This window comes from Scyliorhinus torazame, chromosome 13 (genome assembly GCF_047496885.1).
Source record: "Scyliorhinus torazame isolate Kashiwa2021f chromosome 13, sScyTor2.1, whole genome shotgun sequence".
Lineage (NCBI taxonomy): Eukaryota > Metazoa > Chordata > Chondrichthyes > Carcharhiniformes > Scyliorhinidae > Scyliorhinus > Scyliorhinus torazame.
The window spans coordinates 171,424,394-171,445,158 of NC_092719.1; the positions used below are offsets into that span (position 1 = coordinate 171,424,394).

A 20,765-nucleotide genomic window follows, 5' to 3' on the forward strand; every position below is an offset into this window, starting at 1 on the left:
ACTCCGTTGCTCTGCCTCTCTGCTGCTGGCGGTTTCTGTGAAAGCTGCTTTCTCTCCAGTTACCAGGCTCCAACTGCTACTGGGTCCAGTTTAAAAAAACTAAACTCAAAAAATGATTTCTAATTTAAAGGGGCCTCTGGTTACTAAGCAACAGCATGGACTTTCTTTACACTTCTTTGTTTTCAGATCATGAACTCTCTAATCACAATGCAGACACAGTTTGAAATGAAACCCAAACCTACAGATATGCAAACACCTTTGTCTATCCTGAATCAAACTAAAGTTTAAATCCTTTCTTACCAAAAAAATACACAATTAAACTCACCTAAATCTATGCCTTGTTTCTAATGGCCAAAAAGACAAATACAAATTACTTAAAACTACCTGTTTCCTGACAATAGACCTTGGCACAATGAAAAGATTAATCACATCAGCCCTTGTCAGGCAGATCCATTCCCCTGGGAGAATAGAGGTTTGCCATCATAACTTGGCTGTCATTAATCTGCATGCCCCTTGTAGACATCCCCCTCCCTCCTTCCTCGCCTTTTCCCCTATTAGTCCTGGAATCGATAGCCAATGGCTCAGAGTGAACGACAACCTCACCTTTCTTAGATCATGTTGTCATGAGAACCCTCTGGACCATACCTACTGCTGTGTGGCTTTCACCAAATAGTGAGGATGACCATATAAGAAAACTCTGATACAGTCTCCACATCAATATCAGGGTTTCCCTCTAGGTGCCCAGATGCACTGACCTTCAACTCCATATACCTGAGAAGACCCTCTCCCACCTCAATGTTTTGCACTTGGACATTGAGGGTGTGGCTTTGGTCTGGAGTTGGCTCTGTCTCAGGATAGTGTGTCTTTCAATTCAAATTGTCTACACCGTCTTTTACACTCCGTCGTCCAACTTCTCTCACTCACATCACTGATGATTGCACCCCCCACTGCCACACTCATCTCTCAATAACCCTTGAGCCTGCCCCCCAATAACCCCTGAGACTCCCCCCATCACCTTTAACCCTTTCACTGTTAATTTGGACATGCTTTCTCACCCCACAGAACCCATCCCATCCAGCGTTCCTATGCCCACGCTGATCCTTCCCACTCCCAGAATCCTTGTCACCATCCTTGTCTCCCTCAATGACCCCTCCAATGAGAATTATACCCACCATAACCAGACCCAGACACTCGCACCCTACTGTGTCCCATTTCCCTCATTCACAGCAAACACCTCCTCATATCACTAACACCACCAGTTGTCCCTCCAGGATTTCAATGTCGACTCAACTGACCCTTCCTTCTGCAGCACCCTGCTCCCACCCCCTTCCCCCCCACTCCTCCTCTGATGCCCCTTCTCCTCTGACCCTCCTTCTCCTCTGACACCCTTCTCTGATTCCTCCTCCGCTGATCCTCCATCTCCATTGATCTCCCCCCATCTCCTCTTATCTCCCCCCTTCTCTTATGATCCCCCTTCTCTGATTTCCACACTCCCCTTCCCTGATCCCTTCCTTCTCCTCTGCAACCTCCACCACTTCTCCTCTGATCCCCTCTTCTCCCCTGGACATCCTTCTTTCTCCTCTGGGCATCCCCTTTCTCATCTGAATCCTTCCTTTCTCCTCTGAACCTCCCTCTTGTCCTCTGGGATCCTCTGGTACCCTCTCGGACCCTCCCCCTTTCTCCTCTGGATCCCACCTATTCTCCTCTGGGTCCCACCCTTTCTCCTGTGGGTCCCACCCTTCTTTGCATCCCACCCTCTCCTCTGGATAAACCCCCTGGCACCCATCTTTGTTTATCCTCTGCACCACCCCTCCTCTTATTCTCTCCTCCCTTATTCGTCTCCTCTGGACATCCTCCTCAAATTGTGAGGGAATGGAACTCAGTGCTGTGAAGCAACAGTGCTAACCACTTTGCTATCGTGAGAAAGGATCACTCAGAAAATCTTGGATTGTGATCAAGGTTTCCCTAAAGGGGAAAATGGCAGTGCCTATGGAATCCAACCTTAAACTTACTTTTACAATGAATAAAGAAGGCAACTTGGCAACAAAATGAATTAATTTCTATTCAGAAGTATTGAATTTCTGTGGAATTCTCCCAATCATCAGTTACGACTGACAGAAGATATTATACACACAGGAGTATATTAAAATATTTAATGTACAATGTACAATTATATGTATATTCATACAGAAATTCTATGAGGCCAACGTATAGTTAGGTATAAAATCACATCCGATCATCTCCAAACAATGCAGGCAACCTGATGTAACAATGGATTTGCATGTCATCATCATACACAATGTATGTGGAGTGACTTCATTAACTATGCATCAGCATATAGCCTCATAGGATATGGGTATTGTATACCTAAATATACAATGATCACAAAAAAATACTGGATGAATGTATATTTAATAATACAATGGCTTTTTAATACATATAAATTTGTATATGATAACTTCATGAAATATGAGCCAAAATTGCTTTAAAAATTAATTGGACATATGTTTCATCCATTTCAATAACATTTTATAAATAGTAATTAATTTTTTGAAGTGAATTTTCTTTCTTTATTTGTTTTAAAGGTTGGATTTTAACTTGCAACAGTTAAGACTCCATGTGACATACAATGTATATGGCAGCAACCTGCATCTCCCAATATTGGTCTGACGTGACACACACAAAAGGGTGGAATTTAATCCGGACGATAGGGGTCTCCTCTTATAGTGCGGGCGAGAGCCCCATGTTGCTTCTTTTGGGGAAGGCCCATCATATTAAGGCCAGTCAAGCACCTTCCTCGGGATCAAGGACCCTGGAGACAGTAATCCCACCCCCTGAGAGCTGCTGACTAATCAGAGGCTGGAAGCTCCTTAGTTACCTCACCAGCAAATAAAAACATGTGGTAGCTGCCAGTAGTACACGCTCCTGAGACCCAGGGTCAGCGAGGAATCCAAACCACAAGTGAGTGAGGGTGGTAGGGGGGTTATGGGGAGTGTATTGCTGGCTCGTGGAGCAGCGAGTTTGGAAGAAAGGACAGGAGCATGGCTATGAGCAATTCACCCCTTCCCAATGTCAGGTCCCGTGATCAGGCACTGAGTGCCTTTGAGAGGGAATCATGGAACCCCCTCCATGGGAGCCAGCAAACAAATTCAACAGCATTTGCTTTGAGCTTTCTGTGTAGGAGTCCCACCTGCCACTGGTTGAATACTAGCGGCAGCAGGATGAGGCTCTTAAGTGTGGCAGAGGCAGGAAACCAATGGGGTCCCTGTCCATTTAAATGTACCCCTGCCTCTAAAGCTGCCTCAGGGAGGCATTCAATTCTCCTCAAATTGTGAGAATGATGCAAAGATTATTCTTCCCAAGATTTTATTTGCCCTACTTTTGTGGAAGTTGTGATCACTACATGCCACTTTGTTACATTCCCAATCTCAGTTATGCTATTCGTTGGTGGCAGCCGTCGCTCAAAATCGAGGATGATGCTTGTCAGGCTTGGTGTGTCTTCAGATTAGAGGAGCCCAATTCTGGATCCGCAGGTTCTTCCGCAGTGGAGGCATGCTGTTACACAGTGGAGCCGAATTTGCAGCCTCGGGTTGGCTTCCTACTCCTTCCTCTGCTGCAGCCATCCTATCTTGCAGTCAAGTCACTTAGCCTTGAAGCGGCTTGCACCTTGATGGACCAGGTGGAGCCATACTGAGTGGTCCACAACCTTCTCCGAATCAGTGGTGGTAATGTGGTAATGCCTTGGGAATACATATCTTTATGCATTTTCCTTTGGCAGCCTTTCGAGTGTTGGCCAAAAGAGAGTTGGAGAAGAGAACCTGCTGAGGGAAGTGGCTTCTACACATCTGGACACAATGGCCCATCCAGCGGAGTTGGTTCCGCAGGAACAGTGCTTCAATGCTGGTATATGGAGCTTCAATGAGGACATTAGCTTTAGTCTGCCGGTCCTCCCATTTAATCCCCAGGATTCGACGCAAGCACCATTGATGGAAGTTCTCAAGAACCTTAATATGACATCAATAGACAGTCCAGATTTTGCTACTATAGAGGAGCATAGTCAATGTTTCGGCCTTATTAACCCTGGACCTTTGTTGGCTTCCAAAGGTCGCTGTTGTCAAAGAAATGTTTGTGCAGCTTGAAGAAGGCAATGCTGGCACATTTGAGTCAATGCTGGACTCCCTCATTGATAGGAATCCCTTGGGAGAGGCTACTGCAGAGATATGGAAAGTGCTACACTCACTCCCGAGTCTACATGAATAGCACAGGGGATGCTCATCTGAGCTGGGGAAGGTTGGTGAAAGACATTTGTCTTGCCGATGTTTCAGGCTGGACCAAATCTTTTATAGGAGGTGTGGAAGAGATTAAGTATCATTTACATGTCCTGTGCAGAGTGAGCCATCACGCTGCTGTCATCCACAAGCTTGAGGTCATGGATGCCCTGGTGGTCAATTTTGTTTCTGCCCAGAAACGGCCAAGGTTGAAAAGCTCCCTGTCCATACAATACTGTGTGGTAGTTAATCTCCGATGAGGTGGACGCTGACAATCAGCTAAATGGTAAACAAGGTGGAGCAATGACACAACATTTTTTAACCCCAGTCAGGATGTGAAAAATGTCAGTTTCGGAATCCCCACTCAGGATGGTGGGGATCATGTTGTCATGCAGGAGTCTCGGGATGATGATAAACTTCAACGGGCAACCAAAGCATTGGAGGACAATCTACAGTGGTTCACAATTTAAAGAATCAAACGCCTTGGTCAGGTTGGTTAAGACGAGGAACAATTCTTGGTTTTGCTCCATATCATTTTCTTGGCTCTGCCTAGCCACCAAAACCATATCCACAGTACCCAAGATGATTGGAGGCCACATTGGGTGTCTGAGAGGATCTCCTCAGCGACAGGACAAAGGCGGTTCAAGAAGATGAAGGCCAGGATCTTACCCGTGATGGACAGGAGGGAAATCCACCTGTAGTTTCCACATGCTACTTTATGCTAATATGGCAATGCTGTCTATTGTCATGAAAAAGCATTACCCACTGTTCCACCTCATGTCTTAGATATATATCAGTTCATTCGAAACTTTTGGTTGGTAAAAGGCACTGAAAGTCATTTACTTTTCATGTATTGATATTTCTGTTTGTGGAATCTGACTGTGCACAAGTTGATTTCTATATTACAATGGTGTACTCTATTGTACACACAGTACTCTTTTGACTTTGAAGGGTGTGGGGAAAGGGATTTTACTCTTGTTACCCCATAGTTTTGCCAACTTACATTGTGAGTTTGGGAGAAGTGCTGTATAAATACTGTAGTGAGGCCCCTCTGAGTTCCATCTACAGTACCAAAATAAATTAAACAGTGTTCTACTTAATGGAATATCAAATTTTAACTGTTGCATATTATGCTTTTACAAATTTTATGAATAAAGAAATGTTTAAAGAAAAAAATGCTTTCAATTTGTTTGACCAGGCCTGAGCTGGAGGAAGAACGGAATGCGCTGATACTGCAGTCTGCATCTAATAAGAAGCAGTTGAAGGAAATTGAAGATAAAATTCTTGAGACCCTTGAGGGTTCTGAGGGAAACATTCTGGAAGATGAGAGTGCCATTAAAATCCTGGACTCTGCCAAAATTGTGTCCAATGAGATTAGCAAGAAACAGCAGGTAAGAATCTGATGAAGTGTATGTTTAAGTCGCTATACTTAGTGCTTATTTGTGAAAGTCACTGTATCCTGGATTTTTGTTTAAGGAACCTGTTTTCCTCGTGAATTTTGTATCTTGCTCCATTGCAATATTGGTGGGCTATTTAACAGCTGCATAGAGTTGGAGTGAGGAGCAAAATATAGGAACAGAACAAATTTGCAACACAGAAGGAGGCTATTTGGCCCATCTTGAATTTGCCAGCCAAGAAAGAGCTATCGAGTCAAGTCCCACTTTCCAGCTCTTGGGGAGCCCTGTAGGATACAGCACGTAAAGTGCATATCCAGATACATTTTAAATTATTTTGAGGGTTTCCACCTTTACCACTTAAAGGAAGTGGGTTCCAGACTCCCAGACTCTGGGCAAAAGTATTGCCTGGAATACTCCTGCCAAACTTTAAATCTATGTCACCTCTGATTATTGATCTCTATGCTAACATAAATAGATACTTCTTATTCCCTCTATCAATTTTTTTTTGATAAATAGATACTTCTTAGTCCCTCTATCAAATAATTTTATAAATTTCAATTAAATCTCCCTCCAGCCTCCTCTATCACAAAGAAAACAATTCCACCAACCTAGTCAATGTTTCCTCATTGCTAAAATTCTCCATTCCTAGCAACATCCTCTTAAATCAGCTCTTTGTTCTCCCCAATGCGATCACAAACTTCCTATAATGCAGTGACCAGAACTGTATGGAGCACTCTAACTCTGGCCTAACTAGTGTATTATACATTTAAAGCATAACCTCCCTCATTTACTCTATCCTTCATCTAATAAAGGAAAGTCTCCTGTATGCCTTCTTAACCACCTATCTACCTCTTCTACTACCTGCAGAGATATATAGCAGTTCAGTTTGTCTACACTTCTCAATATCCTACCATTTATTGTGAATTTCCTTGCCTTGTTTGCTTTTACCAATTACATTACCTCACAGGTGGGATTTACCGACCAACTCACCACGTGTTTTTTGGCAGCGAGATTTTCTGGTCCCACCGTTGTTAACCGGTTTTCTTATTGACTGCACACCCCCCCGTTGCCGAGAAACCCATGCACCATCAGTGGGATTGGAATACCCCGCCAGCGTGAACAGCCGGTAAATTCCATCCCAGGTTTCCCCAGGTTGCATTCCATTTGTCACAAAACACCTGTCGGTCATTAGAATTTGCTTTCTGCCATCGAACCAGTTTCGAATCCAACTTGGATTCCATGGGCTGTTACTCTTCTGATCTGTCATGCAAGACAGTGCCAAAAAACTATTAAAACCCAATATGACCACATTAAGCACACTACCCTTATCAACCCTTAACTCATCAAAAGATTAAATCAAGTTAGCCAAATATAAGTGTTCCATACTATTATGTGTCTTTGTTGCCACAAAGAGAAAAGGTGTGGAGGTCCCACAGTCTGGATTCTTATAAAACATGATGAACTGTTTATTAAGGATGTTGCTGATACAATCAAGATGGTGATCTGCTGAAAGCCCGCACAAACACTCTGCTGATGTCACTACACATCACATGACGCATAACCAGCAGGAGTTCATTCCCAAATACATAGCACATACTGACTGCCCCTGATTCATCTGTGCCTTTCTAAGTGATTTATTCTGTCCCCCATAACTTTTTCCAACAATTTGTCCACCAGCGTGATTAGGTTGTCTCACTTGTAATTACTCTGTCTATCCCTTCTTCCTTTTTTTTATATGAGTATGTTTATTAAAGATTTACATTTTGGAGAATAACGCAATAAAATTACAAATAATACAATGCCATAAGCAGGGAAGAAACAACGGCTCAGCATACAAAGACAAACAGGAGAACAGCATCATGCCTGGTTCAATACAAGCATTAGAGATAGCTGGGTATCAGTAAAGTCCCACCAGAGACCGAGGGAGAAACAGGATGAGGCCATGAAAACATGATAAAATGGTGCACACCCTCCCACGCCTCTCAAGCCCGCAATCTCAACGAGAAATCAGTATAACTTTTCTGCCCTATTTACAGTTGTGCGCCAAGGTACAAATCCCTCAACTCTAGCAGCATGAGAGGCACCAATGACCCATCACAACCGCCCCTCTTCGGATACCAGATCCATCTGCACCCATGTAGGAGCAAAGAAAGGATTCATCCTCACAAAAACGAAAGAAAATACACAAAACTCCAATTCTAAGGGGAGTTACATACATACCACACAACACAACTTAACTTCAATCCCAGGCCAGAGCAGAACTAACATAATTCCATGCACTTGTCAGAGAGGAATGGCAACAACATGTTTGGATTATAATCAAGGGCCTCCCAAGAAAGAAAAAAGAAAGCGAGGGCTAGAACTACCAGAACTAACCCATAGGATAACAAGGGAGCAGGACCCCACCCAGGCGCCGTACTACCTCAGCACCCTCTGAGCAACCACCAATGAAGAAGTGAACAGACTGCTCAATCAATCAAAAAGGCGTCCCACCCCAGGGGCCAATAGGGGTATAACAGGATATCCACCAAAGCATAGGACCCGACTCATCCCGAGGTCACCGTGCACCAAAGAAGCAAAATTGCTACTATTTAACCTTTTTATCAACTATAATACCCTGATAAATCTGTTTTGTACTCAATCCAAGACCAATGTATCCTTGAGATGTGGTATCCAAAACTAAACACTGTACTCCCCGTGGCGTCGGAGTAAAGCTCCGTCCAAATAAAGCATAACTTCCTCCCTTTTTTCTTCCAGCCCTTTTGGGATAAAGGCATTCTGTTAGTATGATTGATTTCTCTTTGTACCTGCACCTATGAGTGATTTGTGCACCTCAATACCCAAATCCTGTTTTGCATCCACAGTTTCTAGTTTCCCATCATTCAAAATATGATTTCTCTTTCTTCAATCAAAAGTGAATTACCTCACACTATCCACATTAAACACTATTGCCGCAGTTGTGCCCCCTCACTTAATTTGTTGATGTAACATTCTGATCCCATCTTACTATTCCTCCTAACTTAGCGTCATCTCTGATCTTGGATATATAGCTTGTATTCCTTTATCCATGTCATTGATATACATGATGAAAGATGGACCCCTGAACAATCCCCGAGACATAGAATCATAGAGGTTTACAGCATGGAAACAGGTCCTTCGGCCCAACTTGTCCATGCCGCCCAGTTTTTACCACTAAGCTAGACCCAATTGCCCGGATTTGGCCCATATCCCTCTATACCCATATAACTATCTAAATGCTGTTTAAAAGACACAATTGTACCCGCCTCTACTACTGCCTCTGACAGCTCGTTCCAGACACTCACCACCATCTGTGTGAAAAAATTGCCTCTCTAGACTCTTTTGTATCTCTTTCCTCTCACCGTAAACCTACGCCCTCTAGTTTTAGACTCCCCTACCTTTGGGAAAATATGTTGACTATCGACCTTATCCATGCCCCTCATTATTTTATAGACCTCTATAAGATCACCCCAAAGCCTCCTACACTCCAGGAAAAAAGTCCCAGTCTATCCAGCCTCTCCTTATAACTCAAACCATCAAGTCCTGGAAGCATCCTAGTAAATCTTTTCTGCACTCTTTCTAGTTTAATAATATCCTTTCTATAAAAGGATGACCAGAACTATACACAATATTCCAAGTGTGGCCTTACTAATGTCTTGTACAACTTCAGCAAGACATCCCAACTCCTGTATTCAATGTTCTGATCTATAAAACCTAGCCTGCTGAATGCCTTCTTCACCACCCTGTCCACCTGCGACTCCACCTTCGAGGAACTAAGAACCTGTACTACTAGATCCCTTTGTTCTATAACTCTCTCCAACATCCTACCATCAACTGAGTAGGTCCTGCCCCGATTCAGTATACCAAAATGTATCACCTCACATTTAGCTAAATTAAACTTCATCTGCCATTCGTCGGCCTACTGGCCCAATTGATCAAGATCTCATTACAATCCTAGAAAAGCTTCTTCACTGTCCACTATGCCACCAATCGTGATGTCATCTGAAAACATACTAATCCAATCAAGGGCTGCCACATCGATTTTGGGGTGAGCACTCAGTGGCCATGCCTGCATGTGTTGGGGGCAGGTAGGAGTTAAGATGTCACTGTTTCTGATAAACAAGTGTGATTGACAGGATATTTCTATTGTTCTGGGGATGGCCTTTCCCTATATATTGCGATGTCTAGACTGCAGCTTGTTCATCAATGTTTATTTAAATTGCAGCCTGCTTGTCCTTATACTTGACCAATTCTCCCAGCATCCTATGCAGGACACCATTTTAGATGGCTGTCCGGCCACAACATTTAAGGGGTAATTTCAGAATACTCAAAATGAGTATATTTCTGCTGTAAAAAAAATCTAAAGAGAGGAACCACCATCCATAGTTAACTAAAGAATTTAGGAAAAGCATCCAATTGAGGAAAAAAACATATGACTAAGCAGAGAAGAATGACAGGTCAGATGATTAGTCAGAATATAAAGAACAACAGAGAACGACAAAGTTTAATCAGGAGAAAGAAATTAGAGTACATGAGGAAGCTAACTTGGAATGTAAAACAGGTAGCATGAGTTTCTGCAGGTATTTAAACAGGAAAAGGGTAAAGTGAGTGTTGGTGCTCTGGGGAGCGAGAATGAAGAGTTAAGGGTAGATAATAAGGAAATGGCAGTGAAATGAATAGATATTTTGTTTCTGCATTCATTGTGGTTGATTTGACAAATATTCTGTTAATAGCTGTAAATTGGGAGGAGAGAGGTACTTGGTGAAATTAAAATCACTAGGGAAGCAGCACTGAGCAAACTAATCAAGTTGCATGCTATCATTCTCCAGGTCCTGAAGGACTATATCCTAGGGTCTTAGACGAGGTGGGTAATGCGATAGTAGGTGCATTGATGTTAATTTTTCAAAATTCATTAGATTCTGGAAAAGATCCATCAGACTGGAAAGTAGCAAATATAACCCTTCTATTTAAGAAGGGAGGGCGGCAGAAAACAGGATATTATAGGCCAGTTAGCTTGACATCTGGGGCGAAATTCTCCCCCAACGGCGGGATGTCCGCCGACTGGCGCCAAAGCCGGCGCCAATCAGACGGGCATCGCGCCGGCCCAAAGGTGCGGAAGGCTCCTCATCTTTGGCGGCCTAGCCCCAACATTGAGGGGCTAGGCCGACGCCGGAGGGATTTCCGCCCCGCCAGCTGGCGGAAATGGCGTTTGTTTCCCCGCCAGCTGGCGCGGAAATGCGGCGCATGCGCGGGAGCGTCAGCAGCCGCTGTCAGTTTCCCAGCGCATGCGCGGGAGCGTCAGCGGCCGCTGTCAGTTTCCCGCGCATGCGCAGTGGGGAGAGTCTCTTCCGCCTCCGCCATGGTGGAGGCCGTAGCGGAGGCGGAAGGGCAAGAGTGCCCCCACGGCACAGGCCCGCGCGCGGATCGGTGGGCCCCGATTGCGGGCCAGGCCACCGTGGGGGCACCCCCCGGGGTCAGATCGCCCCGCGCCCCCCCCCCCAGGACCCCGGAGCCCGCCCACGCCGCCTGGTCCCGCCGGTAAATACCAGGTTTGATTTACGTCGGCGGGACAGGCAATTCCTGGGCGGGACTTCGGCCCATCCGGGCCGGAGAATCCAGCAGGGGGTCCCGCCAACCGGCGCGGCCGGATTCCCGCCCCCGCCCAATCTCCGGGAGCAGAGACTTCGGCGGGGGCGGGGGCAGGATTCACGGCAGCCAACGGCCATTCTCCGACCCGGCGGGGGGTCGGAGAATGACGCCCCTGTTGTGGGGAAGGGAGAAATTGAACATCAAAGTAAGAATGCTATTCTTCAGTTATACAGGGCATTGGTGAGAGTGCATCTCAAATACTGTGTACAGTTTTGGCCTCCTCATTTAAGAAATAATGTAAATGCATTAAAGGTCATTCAGAGCACTTTTCCTAGATTGATACCTGGAATGAATGGGTTGTCTATGGGGATTAGGTTGGAAGGGCTGAGCTTGTTTCCACTAGAGGCTAGATGAGTGAGGGGTGATTTGATTAAACTATATAAAGGGCGTCATTCTCCGACCCCCCAGAGGGTCGGAGAATGGCCGTTGGCCGCCGTGAATCCCGCCCCCGCCGGTTGCCGAAGTCTCCGAAGGGAGAAAAGTCGGCGGGGCGTTAATGTCGCCGCTGCCACGGAGAATGTCACGGGTCTGCGCAAGGCGGCCGATTTTCGGCCTGCCGATATTCTCCCTTCCGGATGGGTCGAAGTCCCGTCGACGTGATGACCGTTCACGTCGACGGAAATTAAACCTCCTTTTCATCGGCGTGACCTGGTGCTCCAGGCTCACGCCAACCAGCGTGGAGGTGAGTGACGGCCTGGGGGGTTGGCTCTGGGCAGGCAATGGCGTGGCCGCAGTCTGAATGCGTGAGGAGAGGTGTGTCTCGGGTTGTGTGTGTGTGTGTGCGGCGGCGGGGGGGGGGGGGTGGTTAGAGTAGGCTGGGCTCCGAGGGAGTGCCGGGAAGGGGTCCGTGCTGGGGAGGTGGATGGGGGGTCCGTGCCGGGTTGGGGGGGGGGGGGATCCGTGCCGGGGTGGAGGTTGGGGGGGGTCCATGCTGTGCCGGGGTGGAGGTTGGGGGGGGGTCCGTGCCGTGCCGGGGTCGAGGTTGGGGGGGGGTCCGTGCTGGGGTGGAGGTTGGGGGGGGGAGTCTGTGCCGGGGTGAGGTTGGGGGGGGGTCCGTGCTGGGGTGGAGGTTGGGGGGGGGACCGTGCTGGGGTGGAGGTTGGGGGGGGGTCCGTGCCGGGGTGGAGGTTGGTGGGGGGTCCGTGCTGGGGTGGAGGTTGGGGGGGGGGGTCCGTGCCGGGGTGAGGTTGGGGGGGGGTCCGTGCCGGGGTGGAGGTTGGGGGGGGTCCGTGCTGGGGTGGAGGTTGGGGGGGGGGGTCCGTGCCGGGGTGGAGGTTGGGGGGGTCCGTGCTGGGGTGGAGGTTTGGGGGGGGGGGTCCGTGCCGGGGTGGAGGTTGGGGCGGGGTCCGTGCTGGGGTGGAGGTTGGGGGGGGGGTGCGTGCCGGGGTGGAGGTTGGGGGGGGGGTCCGTGCCGGGGTGGAGGTTGGGGGGGGGGGTCCGTGCCGTGCCGGGGTGGCGGTTGGGGGGGGGTCCGTGCTGGGGTTGAGGTTGGGGGGGGGGTCCGTGCCGGGGTGAGGTTGCAGGGGGGGTCCGTGCCGGGGTGGAGGTTGGGGGGGGTCCGTGCCGTGCCGGGGTGGAGGTTGGGGGGGGGTCCGTGCTGGGGTGGAGGTTGGGGGGGGGTCCGTGCCGGGGTGGAGGTTGGGGCGGGGTCCGTGCTGGGGTGGAGGTTGGGGGGGGGTGCGTGCCGGGGTGGAGGTTGGGGGGGGGTCCGTGCCGTGCCGGGGTGGAGGTTGGGGGGGGGGTCCGTGCCGTGCCGGGGTGGCGGTTGGGGGGGGGTCCGTGCTGGGGTTGGGGTTGGGGGGGGGGTCCGTGCCGGGGTGAGGTTGCGGGGGGGGTCCGTGCCGGGGTGGAGGTTGGGGGGGGTCCGTGCCGTGCCGGGGTGGAGGTTGGGGGGGGTCCGTGCTGGGGTGGAGGTTGGGGGGGGGGGTCCGTGCCGGGGTGGAGGTTGGGGGAGGGTCCGTGCCGTGCCGGGGTAGAGGTTGGGGGGGGTCCGTGCTGGGGTGGAGGTGGGGGGGGGTCCGTGCCGGGGTGAGGTTGGGGGGGGTCCGTGCTGGGGTGGAGGTTGGAGGGGGGGGTCCGTGCCGGGGTGGAGGTTGGGGGGGGGTCCGCGCTGGGGTGAGGTTGGGGGGGGTCCGTGCTGGGGTGGAGGTTGGAGGGGGGGGTCCGTGCCGGGGTGGAGGTTGGGGGGGGGTCCGCGCTGGGGTGGAGGTTGGGGGGGGTCTGTGCCGGGGTGGAGGTTGGGGGGGGTCCGTGCTGGGGTGGAGGTTGGGGGGGGGGGGTCCGTGCCGGGGTGAGGTTGGGGGGGGGTCCGTGCTGGGGTGGTGGTTGGGGGGTCCGTGCTGGGGTGGAGGTTGAGGGGGGGGTCCGTGCTGGGGTGGAGGTTGGAGGGGGGGGGGTCCGTGCCGGGGTGAGGTTGGGGAGGTGTCCGTGCTGGGGTGGAGGTTGGGGGGGGTCCGTGCCGGGGTGGAGGTTGGGGGGGGTCCGTGCTGGGGTGGAGGTTGGGGGGGGGGTCCGTGCCGGGGTGAGGTTGGGGGGGGGTCCGTGCCGGGGTGGAGGTTGGGGGGGGGTCCGTGCCGTGCCGGGGTGGAGGTTGGGGGGGGTCCGACTGGGGTGGCGGTGGGGGGGGGTCCGTGCCGGGGTGGAGGTTGGGGGGGGTCCGTGCTGGGGTGGAGGTTGGGGGGGGGGTATGTGCCGAGGAGGGGGATGGGAGGGCAAGTGAGTTGGTCCACCTGGCCAGGTGCCAGCCTCCAACAGTTGGACCCATGCGGTCCATGCCACCTGGCTGGGGGGAGGAGGGGATATGGGCAATGATGACATGTCGTCGTTCCCCTCCCCCCCACCAGGCCGTCATGTTTTCAGATGATCCAGCGATGTTGGCCGCCGTGGTGGCAGCCGCTCATGTCTATGTTGCCCTGGATGAGGAGGAGGAGGAGGAGCGTGCGCAGAGGGGCAGGCGGCAGCCGCCCAGGCTGGAGGGACACCTGACCGACAGGACGAGGAGGGGGAGGAGGACGTCGCGGCCCCACGGCAACGGAGGCACCCGAGGGCGCCCCGTGTGTACCGGCCCCGGCAGTCATACCAGGACCTCACGGACCGTGAATGCAGGAGGAGACTCCGGATGAGCCGGGAAACCGTGGCACACATCTGCCACCTGCTGGCACACCTGTCACCGCGTGGCACTGGCGGGGGACACCCTCTCCCCGTGTCCGTCAAGGTTACGGTGGCCCTGAACTTTTATGCAACGGGGTCATTCCAGGCACCGAGTGGGGACCTGTCCGGCATATCGCAGACATCGGTGCACTGGTGCATCCGGGCAGTGACAGATGCCCTATATGCCATGGCGCACCGCTACATCCGCTTCCCCATGGACCGGGCCAGCCAAGATGCCCGGGCCGTGGGCTTCTCTGCTGTGGCCGGGTTCCCCATGGTCCAGGGCGCGATCGATGGGTCGGAAGGGGACCTATTCGATGAACGTACAGGTGGTCTGCGACCACCGCATGATGATCCTGCACGTCTGCGCCCGTCACCCAGGCAGTGTACACAACTCATTCGTGTTGTCGCGGTCATCCATCCCCGGCACGTACGAGGGACGCCATCCCCGGCTGAGGGGCTGGTTGCTGGGCGACAGGGGCTACCCATTGCGATCGTGGCTGATGACGCCTATACGGAGGCCACGCAATGAGGCGGAGAACCGCTACAATGATGCCCATGTAGCGACAAGGGGAGTGATCGAGAGGTGCTTTGGCGTGCTGAAGATGCGTTTCAGGTGCCTGGACCTCTCTGGGGGCGCCCTCCAGTATCGGTCAGATAGGGTCGGCCGCATCATTGTGGTGTGCTGCGTCCTGCACAACATAGCCCAGCAGAGGGGCGATGTGCCGCAGGCAGAGGAGGGCGGAGTGGAGGAGCAGCAGGAAGAGGCCCAGTCCTCCCCAGATGAGGGGGATGGGGGCAATGGTCAGGGCAGACAGGGTAGACACAGGCGGGTGGCTGTCCACCGTTACCGGCTGGCCCAGCGGACACGGGACAGACTGATAGACGCCCGCTTCACTGACTAGATGGGCGTGGGAATCGGGTAGTATGGCCACAGACCGCACACCATGGCAACAGCCGACCACCCACACCCCCCACCCATCCACCCACCCAGCACCCTCACCCCCCTCCCCAACCCCACCCACCCCACCCGCATGCACACCACCCCCCCCATTGCCGATCCACCTGCGGCACAACGGGCCGGGCTCACACAGTTGCGGGTGGACGCGTGTCTATCGCAGGCCATGGAGGATGATGACAACCCGCCCTGCGATGAGCTCCTGGCTCTACATCGTTGGACTATGTCTGACCCATGGCCACAGTACCACCATCCACCCGGACCATCCCTGCATGCGGCTGTGACACTGCAGCGCACGGTCCCGTCCTCTGCCCGGGGGATGTTGATGGCGGCCCAGGGGGAAGGGGACAGACTCACCTGGGGCTGAGGTAAGACCACCCGTCACACACACACTTGCGCTCAACGTACATGACACGCCCGCACACTTTGGACAGAGCACAAAGGCAGCTTCGGTAGGTGTAACATTGACTTTAATAACCAAAGGAGTTCATGCACGTGCCCTAGCCCCTAAAACTCATCTGTGCCCTGCACCCGTGCCAACTTACTCAGTGTCTAATTGTTTGGCCTTACGGGCCCTTCGACTACGTCTACGTGGTTCCCCAGACGGTACAGCAGAACTGGAGGTGGACTCCTGTGATTCCTGCCCTCTGACACTGGATCCCTTTGGCGGCCGTTTCCTGGGGCGTCCTGGCCTAGATGGGCCAGGCTGCGGCCCGGGCGACTGGGATGGCGAGCTGCCAGCCTGTCCTGCCCGTTGCCCGCCCGATGCACCTGGGACGGAAGGGGGGGAGTCCGAGGTGTCGCGGTGTACCGGGACCTCCCCTACAGAGGGAGCCGGGACGGACCACACCACCTCCTCCTCCCTCGGGGTGCCCAATGGCCCCCAGGCCTCTACATGGGTGGGGGATGCGAACGGACTGGCCATCCGACACCCCCACGACATCTGGCGCTGCCAGTCCTGGAGGCCCGTGCTGGTATCGACAGGGGTCTGCAGGTTTGCAGCCATGGAGCCCAGGGGGTTGGCAAACCCTGTCTGTGACGGTGCGACGCCGGCTCGCACATGGCCACTGGCGCCGATGCCCTCAGCGATGGCCTGCAGAGACTGGGCCATGGCCTGCTGAGACTGGGCCATGGCCTGCAGAGACTGGGCCGTGGCCTGCTGAGACTGGGCTATGGCGTTGAGCGCCTCTGCCATCTGGCGCTGGCACTGGCTCATGGCCTCCTGTGAGAGGGCAGCCATTTCCTGGGCCACAGACGCCGCCTGCTCGGAAGGCCCCAGGCCTCGCAAACCGTTCCCCATGTCTGACACCGTCGCACCCATTGCCTCCACCGCGGACGCCACCCGTGCGGTGTCGGCCTGGGTGGCACGCATGACCGGCACCACTCCCAGCTCCTGGACGCGGGTGGACTCCTCCACCTGCGACCGCAGCCGCCGCAAGCCGCCCGTCACCCTCTTCGCTCGTCTCCGGGTCGGTGGTTGCATCGGATCTATGTGTGGGTGTGGTAACTGCAGATACCCGGGATCCATCTGGGCGGCAGATGTTCGCTTGGGCTGGGCTGCCCTCCGACCGCCCGGTCCCTCTGCTGCTCCTACCTCCAACTGCTGTACCGGGACGGCTGTGTTGTGCGCACCAGTGAGTGTACCAGACGCCTCATCACTAAAGTGCCCAACCGTGGTGAGTGTTTCTGCGATGGTGGAGGGTGTTGGTGACAGCAGTGGCGTTGTGTCGTGCTCTTCGTCCCACTCTGAGTCCATGGCACTTTGGGGTGGGGGTTTGTCTCCACCCATCCACTCTGAGTCACTGTCCGGTATTTTGTCTTCCTGGGTAGTGCTGTCCCGGGTAGGGGTGTCCTGGGTAGTGGTGTCCTGGGTAGTGGTGTCCTGGGTAGTGGTGTCTTGGGTAGTGGTGTCCTGTGTAGTGGTGTCCTGGCTCGGATGTGACGGGGGCCTGTGGCTGCCCCCCTCGTCGCTGGCTGGTCGCTCCCGCACGTGACGGGGGTGTCGTCTCCCTGTTGCTCCAGGTCTCTCCGTCTCCCGTGGTGTGCGAGGGGCATCCTGCGGGCGTCGCATGCTGGAGGGTCCGGGTCTCTCCGTCTCCCGTGGTCTCTGAGGGGCATCCTGCGGGCGTCGCATGCTGGAGGGTGCGGGTCTCTCCGTCTCCTGTGGTCTCCGAGGGGCATCCTGCGGGCGTCGCATGCTGGAGGGTCCGGGTCTCTCCGTCTCCTGTGGTCTCCGAGGGGCATCCTGCGGGCGTCGCATGCTGGAGGGTGCGGGTCTCTCCGTCTCCCGTGGTCTCCGAGGGGCATCCTGCGGGCGTCGCATGCTGGAGGGTGCGGGTCTCTCCGTCTCCTGTGGTCTCCGAGGGGCATCCTGCGGGCGTCGCATGCTGGAGGGGGCGGGCCTCTCCGTCTCCTGTGGTCTCCGAGGGGCAACCTGCGGGCGTCGCATGCAGGAGGGTGCGGGTCTCTCCGTCTCCCGTGGTCTCTGAGGGGCATCCTGCGGGCGTCGCATGCTGGAGGGTGCGGGTCTCTCCGTCTCCTGTGGTCTCCGAGGGGCATCCTGCGGGCGTCGCATGCTGGAGGGTGCGGGTCTCTCCGTCTCCTGTGGTCTCCGAGGGGCATCCTGCGGGCGTCGCATGCTGGAGGGGGCGGGCCTCTCCGTCTCCTGTGGTCTCCGAGGGGCAACCTGCGGGCGTCGCATGCTGGAGGGTGCAGGTCTCTCCGTCTCCTGTGGTCTCCGAGGAGCATCCTGCGGGCGGTCTGCATCTGCGGGGATGGGTGCCTGGACGTTTGGTCCTGCGATACACAATGAAGCATGCATGGTTAGACATCAGGCAGTGATCAGGTGATACGGGGGAGGGGGATATAGGGGAGGGGGGATATGGGGACGGGCTGTCGGTGGCTCACTCGCTAGTACGCCCCCGACCTCTGCATCAGCAACCTCCCGGTCCTCAGGTCCGCCAGCCAGTTCCAGGGCCCTTTCCTCGTGTACGGTCAGTGGCCTCTCATCAGCGGGCCCTCCTCCAGTCCTCACATGCTCCCTATTGTTGTGTGCGCGCTTCTCCTGTGGGGGGGGGGGGCAGGAGTAAAAGGCAACAGTGTTAGGCAGGTATATGAATGCACGCCATCGGTTGCGCGTGCATTGCAGAGGTTAAGGTTAGGGCTGGATTCACTTGGGGATATGGGGGATATGGGGGAGGGGGGATATGGGGAGGGGGGATATGGGGGAGGGGGGATATGGGGGAGGGGAGGATATGGGGGAGGGGGATATGGGGGAGGGGGGATATGGGGGATGAGGGGGGATATGGGGAGGGGGGATATGGGTGGGGGGGGATATGGGGAGGGGGGAAATGGGGGATATGGGGAGGGGGATATGGGGGATATGGGGGAGGGGGGATATGGGGGAGGGGGGATATGGGGGAGGGGAGATATGGGGGAGGGGGGATATGGGGTGGGGGATATGGGGGAGGGGGGGATATGGGGAGGGGGGATATGTGGGAGGCTCACCCTGCCTGCTCTGACGAGGTCGTTCACCTTGTGGCACTGGGTGCCTGTCCGTGGTGTCAGGGCCACAGCGGTGACGGCCTCTGCCACTTCCCTCCACAGATGCCGGCTGTGGCGTGGGGCAACTCTGCGGCTGTGCCCGGGATACAGGGCGTCCCACCTCTGCTCCACCGCGTCCAGGTGTGCCTCCACATCGCGTGACTCGAACCTCGGGGCTGAGCGACGGCCAGCCATCCAGTCGGGTGTTGCGGTCGGGTGTTCCGGTCGGGTGGGGGGGAACAGCGCGGCCTTATGAGCCGTCACGCCGTGCAGCGCGTATGACGCTGCACGGCGTGAACCACTGCGCAAGCGCGGATCCCGTTACGTCGCTGCTAGCCCATTTCGTGCCGAAGACTATCGACCCATTTTTCCGACTTTTTCGGATTTGCGCCGTTTTTTGCGCCGATCGGCGGACTTTCCGCCGATAACGGAGAATTTCGCCCACAATCTTGACAAGGTGTATGTTGAAAGGATGTTTCCTCTTGTGCGTGAGTCCAGAACTAGGAGGAACTTTTTATATAAGGAGTCGTCCTTATATGACAGAGATGAGGAGAAATATTTTCTCAGAGTTGTGCGACTTTGGAGCTCTCTGACTCAGAAGGCAGTGGAGGTGGTATCATTCAATATTCTTAAGACAGAGGTAGATAGATTCTTGTTGGGCAAGGGAATCAAAGGTAGATGGGAAATGTTGAACTCAACACAAACAAATCAGTCATGATCCTAAATTGCAGAGCAGGCTTGAGGGGCTGAATGGCCTACTTCTGCTCCTATTTTGTATATTCGGAACTATTTTCCTAATATTCAATATAGTCTCATCTGCAAACATCTTTAACAAGTCAACATTCTTTGGCAGTGGGCCCACATTTTTTTCTTAATATATTTATAAACACTTCATTGTTAGCTCTCAGATGGATATTTTTGTCCTTCCTGCCTCGTTGTACCCGTTATTACTTATTTGTATTGCTTTTGTTGTTATTATAGCTCTCCTGGTCTGCTGGATTTCTATTATTTCTTACATTTGTGTAAATCCTTTATTTTAACTGAATACTACCTTCTACTTTGTTTATTGGCTAGTTGCACAACTTGCCTTTTATGGGGTACTTAATAATTTTGAATCATACCAAATATTTCTTTGGCTGCTGCCCACTGTTTGTTTGCAGGGTTATCCATTAACAGCTCAGTCCAGTTGACTGTGGCCAATTTATTTCTCATCCATTTGAAGTTTACCTCACTTAAACTTAAAATCTTGGTTTTTGAATCCTGCTTTTCCCTCTCAAACCTATTATCGAATTCAATAATATGTGGTCACCATTTACAGGATGTCTTTTACACATAGATTGATAACTAATTCTGCTATGTTACTCATCTAGGTGTCCCACAAAGAAGGTGTGAGTGATAACCGCTGGCACAGTGACTACCAAAATCTTCAGCTGTTTAGTATCCTTTGTTCACTCTATATTGATTATTTATTATCTGTTTCAGATTGCTGAGAGAACTGAACTGAAGATTGCGGAATCTCGAGAAGGGTACAGAGCAATTGCTAAGCATTCTGCTATCCTTTTCTTCAGCATTGCAGACCTGGCCAACATTGACCCTATGTACCAGTACTCCCTGAGCTGGTTCGTCATGCTCTACGTCCATTCTATCCATGACAGGTAGGAATATCAGAACTCTAGGAAATTTCTATAGTTTTAACCATGTTACGAAGAATCTCAAGTATTTGAAGGACTGGGAGCCTGCTCTCCTAACCAGACATAGTGTACAGGCTAGGCATAGAGGATA

The 20,765-nt window shown here is 52.9% G+C and overlaps 1 protein-coding gene across 1 annotated transcript in view; it reads left to right on the forward strand.

The window, feature by feature from the left end:
• Positions 1–20,765, forward strand: part of dnah12 (dynein, axonemal, heavy chain 12) — a 475,562-nt gene that overhangs the window by 367,923 nt on the left and 86,874 nt on the right. Inside the window, exons 58-59 of the mRNA XM_072472436.1 lie at positions 5,467–5,659; positions 20,466–20,638. Of these exons, the coding sequence (XP_072328537.1) occupies positions 5,467–5,659; positions 20,466–20,638 (366 nt within the window). The remainder of the gene's footprint in view (positions 1–5,466; positions 5,660–20,465; positions 20,639–20,765) is intronic.